This window comes from Lemur catta, chromosome 12 (genome assembly GCF_020740605.2).
Source record: "Lemur catta isolate mLemCat1 chromosome 12, mLemCat1.pri, whole genome shotgun sequence".
NCBI lineage: Eukaryota > Metazoa > Chordata > Mammalia > Primates > Lemuridae > Lemur > Lemur catta.
In genome coordinates, this window is record NC_059139.1 from 21472537 (window position 1) to 21497157 (window position 24621).

The 24621-nt window shown below is 39.7% G+C and overlaps 1 protein-coding gene across 1 annotated transcript in view; it reads right to left on the bottom strand.

Moving 5' to 3' along the window:
* The window catches only part of ADAMTS12 (ADAM metallopeptidase with thrombospondin type 1 motif 12), a 245657-nt gene that overhangs the window by 100298 nt on the left and 120738 nt on the right, over window positions 1-24621 (bottom strand). Inside the window, exons 4-5 of the mRNA XM_045565804.1 lie at window positions 4884-5080; window positions 3999-4082 (exon numbers count right to left, since the gene is read on the bottom strand). Of these exons, the coding sequence (XP_045421760.1) occupies window positions 3999-4082; window positions 4884-5080 (281 nt within the window). The remainder of the gene's footprint in view (window positions 1-3998; window positions 4083-4883; window positions 5081-24621) is intronic.

Consider the following 24621-nt stretch of genomic DNA (forward strand, 5'->3'; position numbering starts at 1 on the left):
TTACTATTTATAATTTTCCCCAAAAATGAAATACTTAAGGTATAAATTAATAAAACATGTATAAGACCTGTATCATGAAAATTATAAAATGCAGATGAAAGAAGTCAAAGACCTAATCCCTGCACCTAGATCACACTGTCTTGGTTATTATAGCTATATAGTAAGCCTTAATATCAGGTAGAGTGATTCATCCTACCTTATTTCTCTTTTTTCAAAATAGTTCTAGCTAACCTAAGGCCTGTACCTTTGCATATAAATTTTAGAATGAGCTTGGGTATGTCTACAAAAGACCTTGCTGAGATTTTGATAGAAATTTCAATCAACCTATAGATAAATAGCTTGGGAGAATAGATGGATGTCATTATTCTGTGGAATCTTCAACCGGAAGGATGACGATGTCCTGCACAGAAACAGGCAACCCTGGGACCAGCCCGGGTGTGAGTGGAGGCAGGCAGGTTTTGATTGCCTGCTTTCTCTCCTGCCTCCAGCACAATCATGCTGTTTCCTTCCTATCACGACAAGATCTCTCAGCCTCCCTTTTTGTGGTCCAGCGTCAGTGATGTGCCCCTGATATGCACAGCGCTGGTTTAAGACTAAAGCCACTGCCCAAGCAGTTCACTCTACCTGGAAGTCCTTCATTACTGGGTAATTCTTTCTCATTCTCTAAAACCCAGCTTAGACGACCTTCCCTCTTCCAGTATTTTTATACTCATGGCGATCTCAATTTGAAATTTTCTGTTTTTGTGCTTTGGGGCAGTAGACTCTAAGCTTCTCAGAGCCAGAAAATGGGACTTGTCTTCTTATTTGCATCTCTTGTGGCCAGCACAGGGTTTGACCTGTGGCTGATGTGCCACAACTTTGATCATTTATGGAGGAAGAAAAATGGGCATGGAGAGATGATGGGACTTAGTGAGTTGCTGAACTCAGAACAACATACTCCAAGTAGTCACCATGCAGCACCTCACATTCTGCTTCCTGTGTCTGCCACCGTGATGTCAGCTAAGGGCTGCAATCACCGCTGTCTGCTGTTGTTGGAGCTGCTCATTAGTCAAAGATCCTAAGAATGGCTTGAGCCATTTTCTGGGAATCAGGACAATGAGAATTGTGAACTGAAATCCTGTTGCTAACTTGCAAACCTTGCTCCAATTAGAGAGTCCACAAAAGCTGGAATGAGGATAATGTTTGGTAAATAGGAGATAGAGAGCCATGGCTTTCTGAAGCAAATTATTTGTCTCTTTGTACTTGCAGAACCAGGTCTGGAAGAATAAAAACAATGTAATTGTGTTGGAGTCAGGGGAGCAGTGGCTAATCAAGTTTTTCCAAACAACTTCACTGGCAGCAAGATGCCATGGAGATGCCCCGGTGGCATTGTTTCCTGGCAATGAAGAGATATGGAGATCTAAGTACCCGGTCCATGGAAGCTGTATTTTGAAGTCCTACCAGTGGTGCTGCTGGGACTACAGAGGGTAAAGACTTTTCCTCCTTACACCCAAAAGAACCTTGTTTTTTTTTTTTTTTTTGGTCTGAAAACCCTAAGTGTTTCTTCATATCTGTATCTAAGCACGAACATGTGCTCAACCATTATGAAAAATTCAATTATTTTCTCCAAGGTATCAAAGTATAATTTCTTAAAAAGTTAAAAACATAATTCTCATACGAATGTGTAGTGAGCTCATGTTAAAGATGTATTTAACTCATTAGCAAGGAGAGAGGCAAGAGAACGTAACTCATTTACTGAGGAGGGAGGCAAGATGGCAAAGCTGGCTCAAAGGCAAATATAAGAAACAGATGCAACTACAGCCCGTGGGGAAAAACTGCTGGAATGACATTGCTAAGTTAGATACAAAATTAGACACCAATTTTTATTATTCTGCTTCCACAGACCAATAAAACCATAACCTTCAGGGTTATCTTTTCTGCTGGACACATATAATTTTCACCTCTACTAGACAAAAAGCATTTGTAAACTATCAGTTTACTACATGTTAACATGTAACTTTACCACATCTGGGCTCTAATCAGTAGAAAATAATAATTAAAGGTACATTCCCATAGAGTCAGATAGGTCATATTGAACACTGAAAGGATACATGGTTTTTATTTTGCCTGGTTTCCAAGTTTTGGATAAATTTTCTTTACCAAAGGATCATAGGCAGGGAAATAACATACCCATTGGTCTTCCAGGATAGCCAGAGTATGTCTTGTGTAATGAAGGAAAATGAGGCTGATAGGGGAAAAAAGGGAAATAGATCCAGACTCCAGAGATCATTTTAAAAATAATATTCTAACTGATTATAGATACTTTTCCTGTTAAGAAATCAATAAACTCTGCCTTGGCATTTTGGCTGCAGGTCTCTTGCTGACAGACGGCTGAATGATGCCCTTCTCCACATATCCCGGCTGCTGGCTAAGCTCTGTAGATCGATCGCAAGGGCATTTTATGTGGTTGGCTGGTTCCTTCATTCATAACATTCACTTCATGCATTCATTCATTTATTCATTCACATCCAGGCACTGTTTTAGGTGCTGGGGATATAACGGGGTAAAGAAACATGGCGTCTGCCCTCATGGAAATTCACATTCTGGTAGAGGCTGAGATAAGCGAGAAAAGAATAAACAACATGGAATAACAATGAACTGCGAGAGTGCTGTCACTCTGCGATGGTGAGCAGTAGGAGGGGCTGGCTTTGAGCAGGAGGGTCGCTGAGACCTCTCTGAAGGGGCAACATTTAAACAGAGGCCCAAGGGATGAGAAGGTTCCAGCCACGGGTGGAACCAAGCATTGGGAACCACAAGTACACAGACCCTGAGGCCGAAAAGTGCCTAGGGTGTTCTAGGACCCGTCCGAAGTACAGTGAGCGTGAGAGTAAGGAAACAAGGGAGAGAGAAACATAAGGAAAAACAGGAAAGGTGGATGGAGGCAAGATCAGGAAAATCTCTCCAGGCCACAGTAAGAAATTTTGAATTTGTTCTAAAAGAAACAGAAAGTCATTAAAGGGTTTTGTGCAGTGCAGCAACTCAGTTTGTATTTAAAATGATCAATTATGGCTGTACGCAAAATGATCATCCATGGAGAATGGATCATGAGGGCAAGGCTGAAAGTAGGAAAACCATTTGGGAGTTCACTGCACCAGCCTAAGTGTGATATGATCAGGCCAACCAATGTGATGCCTGCAGACAGGATGAACAGTAGATGGCTGGGAGATGTATTTTGGAGGTAGGACCACTGTGGGCCTTGCCACTGGTTGTGGAAGATATGACAAAGGGACTAAGAATGACTTCCAGGCTTATGCAACTGATGCTTAGTAGCACTATTCACTGAGATGGGTAAATGGGTGGTTTGGGGAATGGAGGAGGCAGAATTGAGATTACTTAGGCAGGGAGTAATCAGGAATTCCATTTTGGACTTATTACATTTTCAAGACTGAATGGACTATGACACATCCAGGTTGAGAGGTCAAGTAAACAACTGGCTGTAAGTCTGAAACTCAAGGAAGAGGTCGGGGCTTGAAGTATCAATGGAGAATCTCAGCATGTAGGTATGTAAGACTCTGAGAATAGATGAAATCCCCAAGGGGAAAGTGCAGATGGACAAGAGGGTCCAAGTCTGAGAAACTTGTGTTAATATTCAAAAGGTAAATTAATAGTATAAAAGGGTCAACACTTCAATGTCTCTCCCGACTTTTACAGAAACCATCCAACCATATCATGATTTCGTCTGTTTCCATTGCAGGACGTTAGTGACTGTTGTAAGGCTGATTTGTGTGTTATTAGATGCAGTGACTGTCAGGTGATTCCACCTGTGGAAATATTCTCCATCTCCCACTCAGTATCACTAAAGTCCTAAGAAAATAACATAGAAATAATATTTTCCTTTCCAATGGGCTTCCAAACATCTTTCTGATGCCCTCCTTCTTGTCTACAAAGAGCTCTCCTGAAGAAAGGAGGTAGAAAGTATAAGGACACAGGGCAGAAGAGTAGAGGGGAAACTTTTTTACCTCTTCTTCTTCAAGTAGAATGAGCCGAACCACGACAATGTGAATTGCATTGCCAATGCTTGGGTTATAGAACAACCCGGTGACCTAGAGTCAGAAATAGAAAACCATTAGCCCCACATGAATAGATAATAAATAAATGCCAGGGGGGGAAATAGCATTGTAATGCATGTATAAGTTTATCTTATAGATCAGAAATTTTTGGTGGTGTGCTAAGGAGATATTTAAAGAGAGTCTTTCAGGGTGAGTGACTGGCTGTGCGCTTGAGGGAGTAAGGCCTTTCTTTTCTTTGATTCTTTCCCTAACAAATGGTATTTCTTTTATTTTTAGCTACTCAGGCAAATACCTTTCCCCATCTCAACAGGACTAACACTCTCTTGGGGAAGGCAGAAAACATCAATAATGCTTGAAATTAGGAACATGAACTTTACTCCAATTCTAGCTCTAACTAACACTAACTAGTTGAGGAAATTATATTCTAATTCTTTGACTCAGTTTTCTCATTTGTTTGTTAACATAAACCAATGAGACAAAGTCAAAGTCTTACTAAAAGGACTGAGTCACTTGGTAAATACCCAGTAGAAATATAAATAATAAATTACAAATTTTTCCCTGGACACACATTTTTAACAGAAAGACAAATTTGTGCTGAATTTCCATCCTTATTCATCCTTAAGCAAGGAATAGACTCTCTCTCTCTCTCTCTCTCTATATATATATATATATACATATATATATATATTTATTTTATACATACATATGTAAATAAATATATGTATTTATAAAAATAAGTTAAAAGGACAAAACATTTATTTATTTTTTTGGCTGGGGGAGCATTTCCAATGACGTCTTTCACCAGCCAGGCCTCCCCCATGCAGTCTAGAATACCATGTTCATGATGGTGAGGATGTAGGACTCCACGTTCTCACTCCCGTGATACTCAATCATCTTCGTGTCAGCCACCACCAGTGTCTCCACCCATCGCTCCTTGCTGATGGAACGCCGAGAGAGGCTTCTGCTTGGCAAGTTGTTCCTCTCCCACTTCTCCCGCTGCAGCTCTTGCTTCTGGGAGGTGTCAACACTGTCTAAACATTAAACAGAAAATAGCGGCCTAATTCTACATGTGTCTCATACATTATCCACATGTTTGTAAAGATGCAAGGCTGTACGTTTATGTTTAATAACATATGAGTGCAATGTTCGTATACACGTCTGAAATAGAAGATCATTTTAAATTAATATGACTGAAGTAACTCAAATTTGAATCTAACAGAGGTTCAAAAAGTACTTCTTTAAAATAATTATTACTTATTTCATTAAATTATGCTTTCACTACTAAAAAGATATAATCAAGAGTGGGAACTTTTTTCTTCCTTCTCCTCCAAACTATTCAGTGCTTACTGTATGCAAGGCAGCATATTAGGCTTTTAAATGCCAAATTGTTTATCCTCATGAATAACTGAGGTACATATTCGTCTCTCTATTTTGCAAATCTGGAAATTGACGGTCAACGTGGCTGGTTCAATTCAATAATTTCCCCAAAGTCACACAGTCCATCCAGTCCATAGAAGATCCAGGATTCTCTGTGCCCTAAAATCATGCACTCTGTCTCTTACAGAGTAAACATGCATAAAACTGGAGTATATATAAACTGGGAAGCCTGAAGAAGGTTCAGGGCACCCCACTTCCAGAAGGTATAAAAAGAGCTGGAAAGAATCCAAAGAAGGACAGTAGAATTATCAAGGTGACTAAAGTTTCAGTATGAAAAAGATTTGATATCTGAGGATCATGGTTTGGAAGACAAAACTAGGCGAGGCCAAAGAATTATGCAGAAAATTGGAAAGATTGACCACTCATTGGAAATTGGCCACTAATGACATCTACTACCTAGTCTGAGGTCCAGCTTCCCATAAGATGAACCCCTCAAGCTGGTCTTCTCCAGCCCACACGCTGCAGCTTCCAGACAAGTACAACCCAGCACCCTGACTCCCACCTTCTTGCCACCATGTGAGGGAGGTACACAAAACATAACACCTTGGCAACAACACAGCAACACAAGCACTAACAGCCACCTGTAGCGGAATGCCTAGCAAGAGCCCAGCCTATGCTGAACATGCTTTTGGACTATATCATTCATCTTTTAATTCTCATAGTAAGGACATGAGGTTAAGTCTTGACACTTTATTTATTCATTCATTTATTTATTTTTTATATTCTGCATATTTTCTCAGAAATTATTGTCATTTTAAAGCAAGAAAAATGAGACTCAGAGATATCAAAGAGTTTGTTCAAAGTCTCCCAGCCAGTGAGCAGCAGAACCAGCTGAGTTAGTCTGAATCTCATGTAAGCTGGCAGTGTGGAGATGGGGTGGGATTGCTGGGTATCACCTGCCTAGAAACTGCAATGTGAGGAATGGAAAGAATCATCTAAGGGAGAAGCCGGACCAAACACCGTCTGAGTCCCAGCCCTTCAGGTCCCCACCAGTCCTAAGCAATGCTTGAAGGACGTTTGTCCAGGAGAAGCTCAATAGGTAATATGCGACCGGGGGACAATGCCCTGCTTCTCTTGTAGAACCCATATGAGCACAACTCAGGGAAGATGTCCTAGGCAAGCACTAGAGAGATGTCATCAGGAAAAAAGAAGGAAGACATCTCAAGACTCATTTATCCAGGTCCACTGTTGACAGCGGCTCACTTCCCAGTGCCTGTCGGCCTGGCCTGAACCACTTGTCACCTTGGACAAGTGTTCTTATCTCTTCCTCTGTCTAATGAAGAAACTGAATTGAATTCCTACTTTCAATACTTTAAGGATCATGGAACCCTTTCTTCAAACAAAGATTATGCAGAAAGTAAGGACAAGAAAGAACCCCAAAGCTGCTGTGATCATCGAAGTGTGGCAGATGGCCTCAAGGGGGATTCCATCTGTGCAGCTTTAAACTACCAACTGACACCACCTCTAAGCGTCCTTCCAGCTCTAGTGTTCTCGGAGCTGAGCAAGGGTGAGCAAACACACCTTTCCACTGCCCGTGCGTTCCTGTCAGCACTTTGCTGCTACCACACACTTGCAACCAGACCCCCTTCTTGCCAGATCATCGTGGCCTTTCCCAGCAGAGTCAAAAGCCAATGCTGATGTGCACGTCTGTCAGCAACAGTGGCTGAGCAGCCAGAGGTGTCTATCCGTTCGGGCCAGCTTTAGCTAGATTTGAAGTACCACAGCTATGAAGCTCATTTTCACTCTAAAAAAAGTCTACCTCATTCACTGTGAACTGAAAATATTTTTACATTTAGGTAATAGACTATCTATTTCTCAAAACTAGCCACTGTTGAAGTGAAAACAGCTTTTTTTAATGATAAACAAGTGAAGCAACATGAATCTAAGTGTTGGCAACTAGCAGATAGCAAAATCACATACTCCCCAGGCTTAAGGGTATGGACACAAAAAGTGTAAACACCTGAAAAGAATATCAAAGTGAAACGTATTCTCTAACAGCTGAATAGTCCTGCTTGACACTGTCCTCGCTTCATTCAGAATATGTCAAAAAAGAGGAAGGGCATGATGGGTCATTTGGGACATGTGAAACTTCCCCCAAAATAACAATTAAATCAAGTGTAAGTAAAAGGGATGTTTTTAGATTCCTCCAGAAAGTCAATGAACAGAATGAATTTAAATAATAATTTGATCTATTATTAGTTTATTTTAAGTCATCCATTTAATTCATTGCTAACACTTGTAATAAAAAGTAACTCCACTGATTTGAGATCTAACCCCATGCACTTTCTTTCCATTCCTTACTCTCTGATAGGAATGTGCTGATGCATTTCTCCCAGTGAAGACCAGATGTGGAGGAGGCAGCTAAGGGCAGAAGGAAGGGAAACAAAAAATTAAATAAACAACCAAGTGGATAATGGGTCCCAGCATGCGTCAACATTAATAGAACTCTGCTGACACACTTCCCTCAGTTAGTGACTGAGGATTGGTGAATAACCCAGGGACTTTGACGCTTCACCCCAGGCTCCATGAAATGCTTTTCATGGTCTCTACATCCTCAGTGGTGAGCTCTACATTGCTGAAAGGGTCCGAAGAGTTTACTCCTGCATGGTTACACTTCATACAAGGTATGGATTTCTTCCAGCCTCTAAAAGACTATCTATACTGTGACTTTCCAAGTGGGAAACTAAGTACACTTGCCAGTGAGTCCGACATTGTTTTTGGAGCTCCCGATAATACCTACTGTTCTGTGGCACATCACTTGGGAAATACAGCTTTTGAGGGATGCTAGCTCAGGAAGGGAGATTAAATGACTGCTAAAGTCTCTTCATATTCCAAGTCTGCCATTCTATGGTGCTCTGTGTGGGAGTGAAGAATGAAAAGTCTTGTCCAGGAGCTATGGAGTGGGGACAGAAAGCCAGGGCACCTGTTTATTCAAGTAGCTTATGCTTTCTTCTTAGAGTGCTCATGGCCTTAAGGAAAGTTTATATCCTGATGGATCAGAAAGACTATAACTTAAGTAAAGACCCCGAGGAAGCAGGAGAGACAAGAGAAGGGTCTCTCGGAGGACGGAGTTATCTTCCATCTGCGGGGAGATGGGTGTGGGTGATGGAAGAGCACAGAGCCCCACCTCAGCATTTCCTTAGGGCTGGTCCTGAGCTTCAGCAGCACCTTCCAAACACAGGCGCATGCCAGGACTCCTTATCTACTTCCTTACACATTCTGGCCACACTGAGTGCTACAAACACAGCGTGTGCTCAGTAAATGCAGTGCTAACTGCTCACACAGACCTAAGGCCAACTGTTGACATAAGAAGAAAAAATGATTTAGTGCTGTCTAAATAGATCTAGGCCACCCTCAGGTGGGCCATGTAAGCTGGGCACCCTCTCAGTGTCCCTTCGCCAGATGCTTGGGTCCCCCCTTTGTTGTCTGTATCAAGTCCTTAAAACCTACTATGTCAAATATTGAACACACCTGGGGCAATTTGTGCCTTCTTTTACACTAACTATGTTAGACTGCCAGCTGTCCCCAGTATTTGTTCTTCCCCTATTCCTCCTTGGTTTTTTTCTGGGTGCTTGGCTTCCTAGAATCAAGACTACATTTCTCAGCCTCCCTTGCAGCTAATAGGACACAAGGGGAAATGCCACATGCAACTTCAAACTTAAAGGGAGGGCAGGGGCCCTCCTCCTCCTTCTCCTCCTTCCTGAACTAAAGTTGGATGGTCCAGAGTAGACAAGGGAGTGGAATCCAGATGTTGAAGAAAACAGAATAACAAAATAGAAGACAGGCAACAGAAGGGGCCTGAGTTCTTGATGCTTGTTGAGGCAAAACTTTGGATGTTTTATCTTTAAATTTCATTTATGTGTAAGAGAAATAAAAGTCTACTTTTCAACTAAAATGGAAGAGGGATGTTTTGTTCATTTCTTTTATCCCTACTACTTAGAATAGATCTTTGCATTCAGTAATAATATTTTAAATAAATCAATCTTATACAGCACAGAGACCTTGAGAAACCATCTGCCCCGTCTTTCAACAGACAGCAACAAAGCGATTTCATGCTGACCAGACTTCATTTTTACAGAAGGTGGATGGGATTCTATCTACCCGTGGTCATATTTACATACATGTGGGCTTATTACATACCTACATACATGTGGGCATATTTACAGTTCTTTCCATCTAACACTCCAGTTTATAAAACAGAGAGTGTTGCACAGCCATTTATTATAAAAATAGTATTTATACTCATTCAGGTTTCAAAATGGTCTGTTTTCCTCCTATCATATACAGCCCTACCACACCCAGAACCTAGGCCAGATAGGTCCATTTCCTTACAGTTTTCCCCTATGGGGTATTTTTTGTAGGTTGGTTGGTTTTATTTGGTTTCTAGCTCACCCCTTCACTGAAAATGACACTTTCTGAAGTTTCAGCTCTATGTAGGTGTCTGCTTCCAGCTCTCCCCTTCTAGGGGCTCAGAAACTTGTCATCAGTCCCCTACACATAGGTTCTTAAGATCCAGACCTCAGGGCCCAAGGAAGCCATCGTTTTCAGCATTTGGCTACCTCTGATGTCTGCATTCCCATCGTTTTTTCCCTTTTCTTTCTTTGTCTCCCTCCCTCTCTCTCTCTCTCTGCTTCAGAGAATTTGCTCATGAGTTCTTGCCCACACCACTATCCACATTTGAAGAAAAGAAATATTTTTTTTAATGCTCTTCATCCAGAATTGTTAATTTTCCATATTGGAGAAGAGAGGTAGGGGTTTCTGCAAGCTATCTAGTCTACAATATCTTTGTGTCATTTTTCATAGTGAAATTTAGCGTCACTATACTTACAAAATATGTACTTATTTACAAGCATGGTTTTATAAACATAGTTTCCCAATATGCTATAAGAATTTGTTTTCTAAATAGTCTAAAGACATTGAACATATCTTTTTTTTTTTTTTTTTTTTTTTTAGCCTTCTGTGGCATCACAGGCCTGACAAGGGAATTCAGGGCAGGAGGAAGTCAGGAGACAACAATTATTAATATAATCCTAGGGGACATTATATCAGCTGCAATCATGGATCACTTTTCTTTTGTAACAAGTGTCAAAAAGAGAGAATCTGCAGTTTTCTTTCTTCTAATAAAGGTCAGAATGATATTCTTGTTATGAACCAAAGGCAGGATTTTTATCTCTTAACAAATGTAGCAAATAAAATGGATTTGTCACTGTTAGTTCTCTTACCTCTGTGTTTCATTTAATTTTCTTCTGTCTGCATCTGCCTACTGTTTTAGACACCTCTCCTTGACAGGGCAACGTTTTTTTACAAGGGAGAACTGATTGTGTCTCAGTCGTCTGTAATTCAAGACTCAGCATAGAACCTGGAGGCTTTTAAAGATGCAGTAAGTATTTGTGGAATGAGTGCATAGATTCATTCACTTAATATTAGTTTGTGGGCTGGGGTAGTGTATATAGAGCAGTAAACAAAAAAGTGGTATTCACATTCTAGTGAATCTATCTGAGTTTGATCACTCATTCATCAAGGATGAACTTTTTGGGGACTGACTTGGAAACAATATCTAAAATGACTTCTCTAGAAAAAGTTGGAAGTAGATAAACACCCAAAGGATTCATTTGGGCTCCATGGAACTCACTAATTTGCAAATGTTGAGCTGGTCTTAAACAGTTATCTGAAAATAAAGGGAATGTCAAGGGCGGCAGGACACTGGGCCCTTCACAGGTCTGAGGCCCTTTGGACTCCCCCTGCACCCTGCTGGATGGGCCAGGCTGGGGACAGACGCTGGTGAAGGGCCATGTAGGCATTGGACAGGTCCCTGAGACTCCCTTCTCTGACTCATCACCCCACCCTGGAGGGTCCCCTTACCTACCAGAAGAAGGGTGTGCATTTCAAATGCTGATGGCATCAGTGCCCACAAGAGGAACAACTATCTGGGAAGTGCTAGCAAGAGTGTCTTTTGGCAAGAGCCAGTCACTTGCGGAGAGAACTGGAGCCTACCTATGTGGACAAGGGCCACAACCCAGACACCCAACTCCACAAGCTGATGGTCAGAGTGTGGCTCTGATGGGAGGTCTAAGTCCCACAAATACTGCACTGACCCCTCCCCAACTTTCCTTGAGGGCCCCCTTCATTCATTCAAGGGACATGTCATCCAACATCAAGGCTCAGCCAGTCATAGTGTTAACTTAGAGAGTTATTTATTGCTCCTTCCCCAGCTCTGTGCAGCCCCTGAAATCGAATGCTAACAGCAAACATGCTCACATGCCACGTCAGGCAAGTGCTGTTTCCTACAGGAAACGCTGTTCTGTGACTACAGTCCTCTCCTGCCTCTAAAGGGCAAGGGAACCCATGAAATAACAAGGTATTCCCATTTCAGCTCTGAAATTTCTTGGAAACACATGAAAGAAAGAGGTATGCATGGGTAATTTTTTTCTTTTATCCACTTTACTGTATTTTCTGTATTACTTTTATCATTAGAAAAGTAAACTTTAAAAATGTAGTGAACTTTTATTTCCTTCACCACAGTTTTATAACTTTATGGCAGCATTTTTTAAATTTTCTTCTCCAATTTTCTTATTAATGTCTGCCTTTTTAACACAATAACTAAAAGCTGTTCTCCCCAACCATCTAAAACGATCTCCCCTAGCAACAGCCATCACATAATAACCTATATAATTATCCGGAAATATAAATCTACCCCATTGGACTATTCATTCATTTTCTGGTTCTCCAAAGACAGAAAAGTAGACCTGAGAAAAATACAAAAATCAAGGAGAAAAAAACCCTTCTAAGTAATAAGCCAGCCACTCTTCAATGAAGGTATGTGATTGGTAGAGAGGTTCCAAAAATAAAAGCCAGCATTTCTATTAAGGAACTACAGACACATAAAGTATAAAAGAGAGACTGAACTCAGAGAGCTGGATAAACACGCTCCCTGGGGTGCTGGAAAGAACAGTGTGGTCCATGGAATCAAAGCCAACCTGGCGGCACACGCCACACACAGGGATGGAGCTCTTGAAATGTGCCACATCCACGCTGAGATGTGCTGTCAGTGTAAAATACACACTGGATTTCAAGGACTTGGTATGAAAAAAGAATGTAAACCATCATATTCATAATGTAACATTAATTACATGTTGAAAGAATAATAATCTGGGCTAAGAGAAGTATTAATTTTCACCATTTCCTTTTCCTGTTCTTAATTTGGCTGGTAGAAAGTTGAAAATTACATCTGTGATTTGCATTTGTGACTCACATATTTTTATTGCAGAGCACTTGTTTAGAGCTCAAGACACTTGGAGATTAATCCAGGGTCTCCTAATTTTTTGCTGTTTTATCTAAAGTCGGGTTTCAGAATTGCTGTAAGGAAGAAGGCAAGCACAATGCTGGCCACACAGCAGAGTCACAGTAATTACTATTTTGTTTTCCTCTATCTCATTTGCAATGAAAGAGATGAGGTTTATAGATAAAAACTCTAGTTCCTCTTGTTTTCAGTTAAAGCTGATTTAATTCTGATTAGGGAGAGCCATGTCTTTAACCAGCCTGGCTATCTTATGCCCATCCTCACCTTCTATTATGAATATAAAATGGCTGCCTGGCTCCCTACACTGGAACAAAGTGACAAGGAGGCAGCACTCAGATATGTAATTTTTATCAGTTGTTTTTCCATTCTCTTTTTTCAGGAGGGAGGGGAAGAGGAAGAGGGAAAGAGAGGAGAAAGAGAGAGAGAGAGAGGTAGATCAGTAAGTCCTGACACAGAGATTTATTTTAAAAAGCAATCTCCTATCATAAATGAATGTGTAGATAAACAAAATGTGGTATATACATATGATGGACCTTAAGCCTTAAAAACAAGGAAATTCTGACACATACGACAACAGGGATGAATCTTGAGGATGTTACACTAAGTGAAATACACCCTTCACAAAAGGACAAATACTGCACGATTCCACTTCCATGAGGTCCCCAGCAGAGTCAAATTCATAGAGGCATAAAGTAGAATAGCAGTTGCCAGGGGCTGAAGGTTTGGAAGGGGAAGGGAAATGGGAGTAACTGATAAATTGGTCTAGAGTTTCAGTTTGGAAAGATAAAGTTCTGGAGATGGATGGATGGTTGCTCAACAATGTGAATATACTTAAAGCCACTGAACTGTTTAAAAATGGTTAAAAAGGTAAATTTTATGTTAGGTGTATTTCCCCACAATTTTTTAATGATTTTTTGTTTAAAAGTAACTTCTATGGAAGATGGCAGATGTTGAAGTGAATACAGATCCATCCAATTTCTTGCACTTTCTGTAGCTGTGTTGACAAGTCCCATAATGACCCTGGGGTCCCTAAAAAGACTCAATCACCTAGCACTGTCTCACAGTCACTAAAATGTGCTACTAAACCATTAATATTTCAATACCTATAATTGGAATTATCAAAATAAGGCTTTTCTGACTAACCTTCAATTAACAAATTTTAATTAGCCAGAAATTCCATTGTCCAAAGCATTACAGTTAAATGAAGTTTAATAATAACAGTCATTAAAAGTTCTTTCCCTGGACCCTTCCTGGAGCCTTGACTGCAGCCTGGATGGTCCTGCCCTCAGCTAATTAGGGGCTGAGGCCAGGAATGGTGCCACATCTTGGGGGGGCAGCAAGGAACACCCTACACTATGCAGCTGGCTTTCCAGGAAAAGCAAAGGAAGGGAAGTAAATCTGCCCCAACCACTTGCTTCCAGGATTAGTGAAACCATGGAAAGACCCAAGTTTGAATTAATTTTTAATAGAATTATTTATTAAAGCTTCATAAGCTCTGTGACTTTCTCCCCCTCTCCTAGGGCTGCCGTTCACCTACTGATACTGACAAACCAGTCTTGGCTTAACCTCTATGACTCTGCCCATTCCTGCCCTCTTGGGGACATTAGGATTTCCTAGGCAGCTCTTTCTGGCTTAATAGCATCAACCTGAGATCCTGTCCTTTGTAGGACTGCTTGCTTTTTGGGTTCTACATTCCAAGCCTCTAAATTCTGTCGTCCAACCTTTCTTCTCCACTAAGTCCTTGTTTGCCCAAGGAGGAAGCTCTCATTACACATCTACCACCTATAACTCCTTCCTGAGATGTGGCTTTGAGCCTTCAGGCTTTAAAATAGGGGCTCTGGAATTTTCTCTTCTCAAAAATGGGGTAATGACCTCGATATACTTAAACTGTGCTATGTAATTTTAGGCATAAGGTACTGGGCACGTATTCAGAAACTGCCAGGCCTGCGCTAGGTTCTCTAGGGAAAGATAAAGTATTAATATAGCTCTTACTCTCAAGATGTTTTCTTATTTATTGGAGAAGACAAAAACCATCAGTAAGAAACAGAATCACACAAATGATAAATGATTAAGTGTCACTAAGAGTGATGAGAGGAGTTTAAAGAGAAAAAGAAATCAAAGAAAGCTGGATTCAGTGAGTACCTGCTTTTTTCCAGTCACCATGCCAGGCCTTGAAATTACAGGGATGAATAAAATCAACTTTATTGCCACTGTGGGACTCACAGTCTAGAGAAGCAGATGGAACAGACACACTTCTCGAGGTGGGAAGCAGGTCTTTCAGGGTGGGTTGACTGTAACCAGGCAGAGGACAGAGGAGAGCAGATTGAATAAGCAGGATGGACAAAGGTGTGGAGAGAAGAACAAATGTGTGGCCTTTTGAGAATTCACAATGACCTGGATAATTCCAAATTGCCCAGTTCTAAGCTATTTTTGTTTGCCAAATGACTAGGGAACATTAACGCTCCTTTATAATTATGTTATACTTTGCTTCTTAAAATCATCCTGTATTTCTGAACCTATACAAGCTGGGATAATGAGAGGGAAACCAAAAAGCCTGCAAAAGGGTTGCAGATGGAAATGGGGCAGGGATTCTAGTTTTGCTGCAAAGATTCCATAAATTAGACCATTCCCATGTGCCTAACTGAGTAGTGACTCATCATGGTTCTCAGCATATGAGTATGAAAATTGAACAATGCCAACCAGATAAGCTAAAAGAATTTAAAGGAGGGAATAAGTGAAGTCTCCTTATTCTTCCCAATATTAATACATTACATTCATGTGTTGCTCTGCAGCTCACAGAGCTAGTGTCTTTAACACAAAAGTTGCTTCTCTTAAAACCTGGGCTAAGAGAACAGGCATTACTGACCTCATTTCCCAGATAGGACAACTACATTTTTCAAAGCTAGAGTTAGAAAGGGCAGACACCTAGACCAAAGGGATGGAATATAGAATACAGAAACAAACCCACACAAAGATGCCTAACTGCTTTTGGAAAAGGTGTGAAGCAATTCAATAGAGGAAGGATGGCCTTTTCAACAAAGATGTTGAAGTAACTGGACATTCACAGGCAAAACATTTTTAAAAAATCACCTTAACCTAATCCTTATTTCTTATATAAAACTTAACTCAAAACGAATTTTGGACCTAACCATAAAATGTAAAATGATAAACTTTTTAGAAAAAAATATAGAGAAAATGTGAATTTTCTGAGTATTCACAGATGGCGAGAAAACTAAAGTCTCCCACAGGCCATCCCATAGAAGAGTGTTATTAACACCACTGAATGACTGTGTTCACAGAACCTTAACAAACACAAAGCCCAATCTAATATATAGCTAGGAAGTCATTCATTCCCTTTAGACGCTCTTTTACAAGAGAAAGAGAATTGACTAGATGATATAGGCATTGATATCTACAATTTATATAAAGCAACTTCCAGCATTGTTCTCGAATCAGCCCAGCCTCACTACAAGACACTTTCTTTTGCTACAGTATCTCCTGGTATAGATGGTGATCATGGGTCTGTGAAGGTGGGACACATGTCTTCCCAAACATCAGTGACATCCTTGTGCCCATCTGAGTCATCCTACTGAATACTTTCCATCGTCTTCTGTGTTTTTAAACATTGGGGATGTGTGGTGGCATAGATAAAAGTGTGAGAAAACAGAAGGCACAACTTCCCTGATCCCTCCTTAGCTAATATTTCTGGATAAGGAAGAGTCAACCGTACAGTGAGCTCCAAGTGAACCACTCTCACAGCACAAACGTGCTCGTGAATGGCAAATGGCACAGCACCTATTTTTCACCTCGGTCACCCCAAACTCTATTAGGTCAGAACTGTTTTCTTTTATGAACCAACTATGCTTCTTTTTCTGCCACAAAAACAGAACTTTCTTTAAACAAACATTCCTTTAGAAAGCAGGCCCAGGACAGTTCACACAACTGTGAACTTGATGGATTCTACCTCTTGACTGAAAATTTCTCTTGGGACAGAAGCCACAATATTGCAGAAGTCGGACTCTAGTGCCCTGGCACTGGGCAGCCAGACATTCTCCTAATCAGCGGCTGGAAACAGCTCCCTGTGGACAGTTCCTCAGTGCCATCCTCTAGGCACAGCCACGGGTCTCAGCAGATTCCTACAACCTGTGCATGCACGGGTGGGGAACACCTTGATGATACCCAGTCCCCAAACTTGAAAACCCTGAATTTTACCACTGAGAGCCGATTTGGTATTCATCACAAATGAGCGAGTCTCTTGTTTCACCAATAAAACCATTTCTGACACTCACTGTGCTAATTTTCAAAGCCTCAGGCGATGATTGAGATCTGAAGATCTGCAGTCTTTCTGGTACAGTACCAGCTGACCACCCCTGCAGAGTAAATTTTCTTTTCTTTTCAACTGCTTTACTGAAGTAGTCTTGACATATGAAAAGCTGTAGATATTTCACATATACGACTTAATGTGTTTGGAGATAAGTACATACCCGTGGTACCATCAAACCATCATCACTATCAAGGTCATAAACTCATCCATCACATCCAAAAGTTTCCTCCCACCCAATTTGTGGGTTTTGTTTCTTTTTTAATTTTCCTTTTGTGGTACAAGCACTTAATGTAGAATCTAACCTCTTAGGAAATTTTTAAGTATGTGATAAAATATTGTTACTCTTAGGCCCTAAATTGTACAGTAGATCTCCAGATCTTGTATATTTTGCATAATTGAAACTTTGTACCCTTGAGTAATGCCCTTGAGTGACTTTGGATAACTTACTTGACTTTGCTTTGCTTCAGTTTGTTCATCTATAAAATGGGGACGATATCAGAATTTATCTTACAAAATTCTTATAAGGATTAAATGAGTTGATACATAAACCACATGTAAGAGTAGCTGGCACACTATAAATACTTAATTAATGTTATCTACTTCTATTTATTGATCCAACAAATAAAAAATGGCTGGAAAACTTAAAAAAAAAAAAAACCACTGTCAATTAATTAATAGCAAAGGCAACATCGGGGCTTTGGATGATGGCAGCAGGTCCCAACATTTCCCCCAAAAGCATATACTACCCCTGAAAGGTAACAAGTTTTCAAATGCTCTTCAGAGGTAGACTTCAAATATAGGCAAGTAATAAAAGCTTTGGCATGGGGAAGAACTGCAGAGAGAGGAGGGGAAGCAGGTTGTAAGAACAAAGTCATAAAACCCTTATTTTTACAGTGGGTTTCTCTCTCTCAGGGTTGGATGCATTTGCAGCAGTAATCTGCACGGATTCAGTTGAGTGTGAGTGTGAGCAAAGCAGTGACTATAGGTTTTAGGAGTGACTGAGGTGGGGAAGAGAGTTGGCGAGGCTTGACGAGGTAAAGGATGGAGACAAGGCCAAGTCCAAGACCACGGGTGTAGGTGAGAAGCTGTGATTATCTACATGATAAACTGGCAAAGATGAACTAGTTTGGCCTCGCAACTCAAACTTTACACCTCTTCAGCCTCTTGAGCCCTGCTTGTACAAAGAAGTGAAGCCATCTGAGATAAGTTCATGCAATGTTCTCCTACTAGACACTGAGACCTTGACTTACTTGACCCAACATCTGGTTCGGGGAACTGCAAAGTTGCCAGTGAACCACTGACTGTGTCATGGCCTGGACCCAACGACAATTCACTTTATGGCAGAACATGGGATTTGGCTAGACTCCGTGTAGCCTGGCCACATTTTAAAATAAATTTGAGACTTGGTAGGATTTGCATTTTGATTTTAACAAATACAAGCCAAATACTCCAAATTCCACACTGGATATGTAACTGTGGAAGGCCCATAATCTGATCCCTTAAGGCTCTGAATTTATATTTCTGAAACTAAGGAGATTTTTCCCAATCATAATTTTTCACATTATGAATCAAACTGTAAGTTTGATTCATAATGTGAAATACAACAAAGGGAACAATCAGTATTATCAAAAGTGCCAATCAGAGAGCTATACTTACACTGCTCAGTACATATTGTTTTATCAAGATTTATTATATGCAGATGCGTCTAGTCAGCAACAGCAGTGAGTGCTATTAGCTCATTGCTGAGGAAATAAAGTTCCAGGAAGCAAAAACAGAACTAAGTAAACTACCAACATATAAACTAATGTCCTCACTAGTTCTCAAAAGTTTTAACAAGAGCTTTTTAAAACACAGATTTCAAGCTGGAACAACTTTTCTTGCTGGTTCTAAAGCACTTTTGATCCTCAAAAGTGCAAGACATAACAAACAGAAATTTGGAAATGGACCCAGTCTGGGAGTTTGATTTATATTTAATATATAGCCTGATTTATTTCATGAAACAATTAATGTGGCTCCCAAATATAGATACTATAGCCAGATAACTTAAAGTAGAAAACAACAAGAAAAAAAGAAACATAAGGAGAAGGTAAAAATAAACAAAAAATAATGAGACTAATACAAAAATAAGTCACAATATTCTATTTACTTGCTTTGATTGGTCCACAAAGTTGACTGCAGCTCTAGCCACTACTGAGAAAAGGGAAATGTGATTAGTTACTCAAGTCAGACTGTTTATAAGACAAAAACCCACTGCTCAATGGAAATAAATCTATTTTTGAAACATGAAAAAAATACTGAGGACTAGTTATTCTGGTTATTATCATTCAGAGAGAGAGTCCTAAAGATCTGGTCTGACACTGGTTTTCTTTCCCAATGAGAGCATGACAGACTTAGTTGGACACCTGTCCGGTGGATAGAGGTAGAAAGCTTACACGTGGGTTTGTGATACTACTGTTTATATCTAAAAATCTGAACAATTCAAAAATTAGAGTCTTTCATCAGTTAGTGTTTCTTTTAAAGAATTTTATAAATTGGGGAACATAGGAGATAAAATAATAATAATATAGCCATCTATATTAGGGTAAAGAATGAAAAAAGTCCCTTTAAAAAAATCTAGGGTGAGTCAGGGAGACATGACCTCACCCCAGTTAGGATGGGTATTATCAAAAAGGCAAAAAATAACAAATGCTGGTAAGGATGCAGAGAAAAGAGAACTCTTATATGCTGTTGATAAAAATGTAAATTAGTGCAGCCATTATGGGGAACAGTATGGCAGTTCCTCAAAAAAGTACAAATAGAACCACCATAATCCAGCAATCCCACTACTGAGCATCTATCCAAAGGAAAGGAAATCAGTATATTGAAGAGATATCTGCACCTGCAAGTTTATCGCAGCACTATTCACAATAGCCAAGATATGGAATCAACCTAAGTGTCCATCAACAGATGAATGGATAAAGAAATGATGTATTTACACAGCAGACTATTATTCAGCCATAAAAAGAATAAAATCCTGTCATTTACAGCAACACGGATGGAACTGGAAGACATTAAGCTAGGTGAAAAAAACCCCGGCACAGAAAAATATTGCATGTTCTCACTCATACGTGGAAGCTAAAGAAGTTGATTTCATGGAGGTCCAAAGTAGAATCATGGTTACCAGAGGCTTGGAAGGGTAGGTGGGGGAAAATGAAGAGAAGTTGGTTAATAGGTATAAACACACAATTATATAGAGAGTATAAGTTCTAGTATTTGATAGCACAGTAGCGTGACTATAGTTAACAATAATGTATTGTATATTTGAAAATAGCCAAAAAAGTAGTTTTGAAATGTTCCCAATACAAAGAAATGGTAAGTGTTTGAGATGATGGATATCCTAAATACCTTAATTTTATCATTACACATTCTGTTCATGTATCAAAATATCACATGTACCCCATAAATACATATAAGTATTATGCATCAATAAAAAAATTTAGGGTGAGAGATTATTCTCAGGGCCTGTTAATTTGCAGGAGTTAATTTTTTTTAATTACAGGCAGGAGTAATGTAATATTTTTAAACAGATGAGACCAATTTTGCACCCATCAGTTGTCACTTTCTTTCAGCACCATTTTGCCTATTTTGTCAGGCAGGGAAGCTCAGTCCTTTCAAGTAAACCACCTCTCTCTGCACCCAAATTTCATCCAGGCTTATGAAGGGAACTCAGAGTAGACTTTACAACCTCTTTTCTAATGGAATAGTTAGGTGGCTTGAAAAAAAGGAAGCAATGAACAAATAGTGATATTCCTGTGCCAGATGCTATTAGAGGTGCTTTACATATATTAACTCACATAATCCACACAATAACCCTAGGAGATAAGTACTATTATTACCCCCATTTTACAGATGGTAGGTGGCAGAGCAGGGATTTAAACACAGGCAATTTGTCTCTCAACCATGGCAACGTATGTCTCTTAAAAATACTCTCTTCCCCCACCAACCACCCTGCACCAAGAGACCTTGATCACTGTGAACTTAGTGGTCCTAATATCTTGATATCTTCATCATTTATACATGCATTCCTCAACTTATATGATTGTCTATTCCAGAAGTTATTGAGAAATTAAAATTGTAATAAGCCAAAATCCATAAATGACACACAATAGGATACACATGCTGTTCTATATATTTCTATCCACATTAGATTGAAACAACAAAACAAGTTGATACAGAAAATTTGCAATGGTAAGAAAAGAAAATGATATTGGAAGTGAAAGTCATTTTGTCATAGCTGTGATCCACGTTAAGATCTCATTTCCTATATTTGTCTCAACTCTATATTCTGTGTGTCCCATTTGTGATGCAAAAGTTTTCCACAATCCTAAAATTAATAAATTGTGCCCCTCACGTAGCAGGTTTAATGCACCTAGGTTGAATTTTGTGCTACCCAGGATATTTCTGTAATAATATTGATAAATAATATTTATGAATACAGTATATTCTAACTTGGACCACAGAATCACAGATCGTAATAAAAGAGGGGACATTAAAGACCATCTAGCTCCATATAGATTGTATTAGACTTTATATGAGAACATATAAAACAAATTTCCTTTGGCCAGATCACACAGCTTCCAAGAAGAATTTAAGAAATTGCTGTAAAGGATTGATAGTACTTAATACTAGAACTAGAGGAATGCCCAAGTGTAAATAACACACTTTCTGGAGGCCTCCCTGACTCTATGACTCACAAAGTGACGGCTAAAGAGCCATTTTATCCAAGACAGCAGTGTGCTTCCCACTGAAGGGCACCTGAAAATATTGCATGCACTTGCCGAGGTCCTTGATGTATAATTGGCTTGAACAGTGGAGAGGGAGTCAGTCAGCAAAATCCTTACTGTATTCTACACTTGTGGTGTACCACGTAAGCATCAAGGAGTGACAAAAGTATTAATAATTGAAGTCTCTGTTCAGGTTTTTATTCTTCTGTGCCATTACATGGGTGTAATTGTACCATTTTGTCACTGAAGAAATTGGAGTTCTGAGAGTTTAATGATCCACTTATGTTTTGATTCTTTGGTAGGAAGGTAGTTGGGTTGGATGGGTGGATGGGGTAGATAGATAATTTGATAAGCTGAAAAAATATATAAAGTATATGCAACAGAGAAGAAAAAGACAGATGCTAAAGAAACACAGAGTGCACTTGTGAAGGGGGAGGGCTCTGGAGGGAAGCCAGAGGACCTTGTTTATTGTGGGAGGTTTTAGAAAAGGGGATGAGAAGGACAGACACTCTCAAACACTCTGGGTTAGGTGAAAAGTGATGCAACCTTTTTGGACCACGATTTGACAATATCTATAAAATGTTTACATGTACCTACCCCTTGACCTAGCAATTTCGTTTCTAGCAATTTAGCTAAAAAATAGTTGTATGTGATTAACTTGATCCTCTGACCAGAGAGCAAGACAGTCAGGTGGCTCAGCCGTCCAATGAGTATCTATTGAGTGCAGTGATTTCATAGCACTATCGGCTTCTAAGAATCTCAAGGAGGTTCATCTTGCAAAGTGACATTGAAAACCCCTAAGCCTAATATTTTACCCATTGGACCAACTTTCCTCAACTCTTAGCCAACGATTTTTGTCATCTTTACTCGCTAGAACTTAAGTTTATTTAGAGCTTTAAGGCAGCAAGGAAAGAAGCAATCCTACCAGTTCTCTTAAAAGTGGAGAAGCTACTATAACAGATGGACACTATATTAAAAAAAAAAAAAAGAAATCTTTTTCCCCAGCTCAATAAAAAATTATCTAAAAATTATTGAAAGATGGAAGCCAAGGAGAAATACTTGCCAGGGGTGGGGGTCAAGAATTCAAAGTACTCATATAAATCTACTTTAAATATCTAAGTTTTATCTGTTGGTTGATTTGTATGGTGACCTTATCCATCTGTATCTGCAATCTCAAATCCAATATCATTATTACAGATATTTGCCAAACATTCCTCAAGAAAATACACTGCTTATAAAAACATCCAAATAAACATCCATGATGGAAGCTAGCCAGAAACTTCGAAAATTGTGAACAATTCTGATTCAACTGGACAATGGGGTTAAGATGAATTTATTGGTGAGAATAAAAGAAATTTGTGGCATCAATGTACTAAGCTTTTTGAATCAAATCATAATAGCTTCCATTTTCCCACCACCACTGGAAAAAAATGATTGCCAATTCCAAAAAGTAGCTTTATTTTCCAACTCCATCAAGTATTTTTTCCTGGATTTAGGAATAAACATTCCAAGTTCATTCTAAGTTCAACCATAAATAAGTCATAGAGATTCAATTATTTGATGGGAACCATCAATAACAGATGCTGAACAGTATTCTTAAGGAGCATAGGAAAACCAGAACCAAGAATTTGATCTGTGTTTGTATCAGTAAGGATTTGCTGGCTCAAGGAAGAAGAATGAGATAAATCTCTTCAGCCAGACAGAGAGCAGCTGAGGTGAGCAGCAAGAGTATTGGCTCTGCTTTGAAAACGTTAAGTTGTTTATTTGAAGTGGGATTGTATGTTCCCTGTTATGTTGTGTGCTTATTCCATATACAATCTGTCATCCTCATGGGAGGCAAAAGTTAAATGAAGAGTAGCTGGAACCCCATACTCTGCTGGTGAGAGTGGACATTGGTACAACCATTTTGCAAAGCTGGTGGTTTCAACGAAAACTGAACATATACACACTGTACAACCAGCAGTTCCACTCCTAGGGCTGTGTGCGTGTGTGAGTGGGTACTCCAAAAAAGCATGCATTTGTTTACCAAAAGACATGCATTAGAACATTGATAGCAATACTAGTCATATCGCTCAAATGGAAACTATCCAATGCCCATCAATAGTAGAATGGAAAAATAAATTGTGAAATACTCACACAATGGAATTCTATATAGCAAAGAATGATCTGCAACTACATCCAGCATTATGGGTGAATCTCACCAATGCAATGTGAGAGGAAAAAATCCAGGCACAAAAGAGTGCATAGTGAATTATTCCACTGCGACGCGGCCAGGATAGAAGATATTTCTGAGATGACAGAGCAAACATTCACCCTAAGCCATTCCTGCCAATGCCAGAGTAAATATTTTAATCCTGCATCCTGAGTTGGAGTTGGATTTATCTCAGCTTTTTGGGTCTATTTCACAGCCTCTCCCTTCACCACCTGCTTCTTCCTTTGTTTGCTTACAAGGAGACGGCTTTGCTGAGAGTGAAACTCGGCAGCTCAACCTGGCATCTTCCATAAATTAGCCTGGCTTTCTTCCAGTGGTCTTCTGAGCCTCCAAAGGGCTAACACCAAATGCCATTGTCTCTGATTACAATGATCTGGGCTTGAGATTTCTTTATATAAACAAGAAGCAGGATCAGTATGTGAAGACTTTCCTTTTCATTCTGATGGCAGTGTGCCAAGATTTCTCCCTCATCCTGGCTTCAATAAAACCTTCCTTTAGAACTTGAGATAAAAGCGCCCCTCTGGCTGCCATATTTC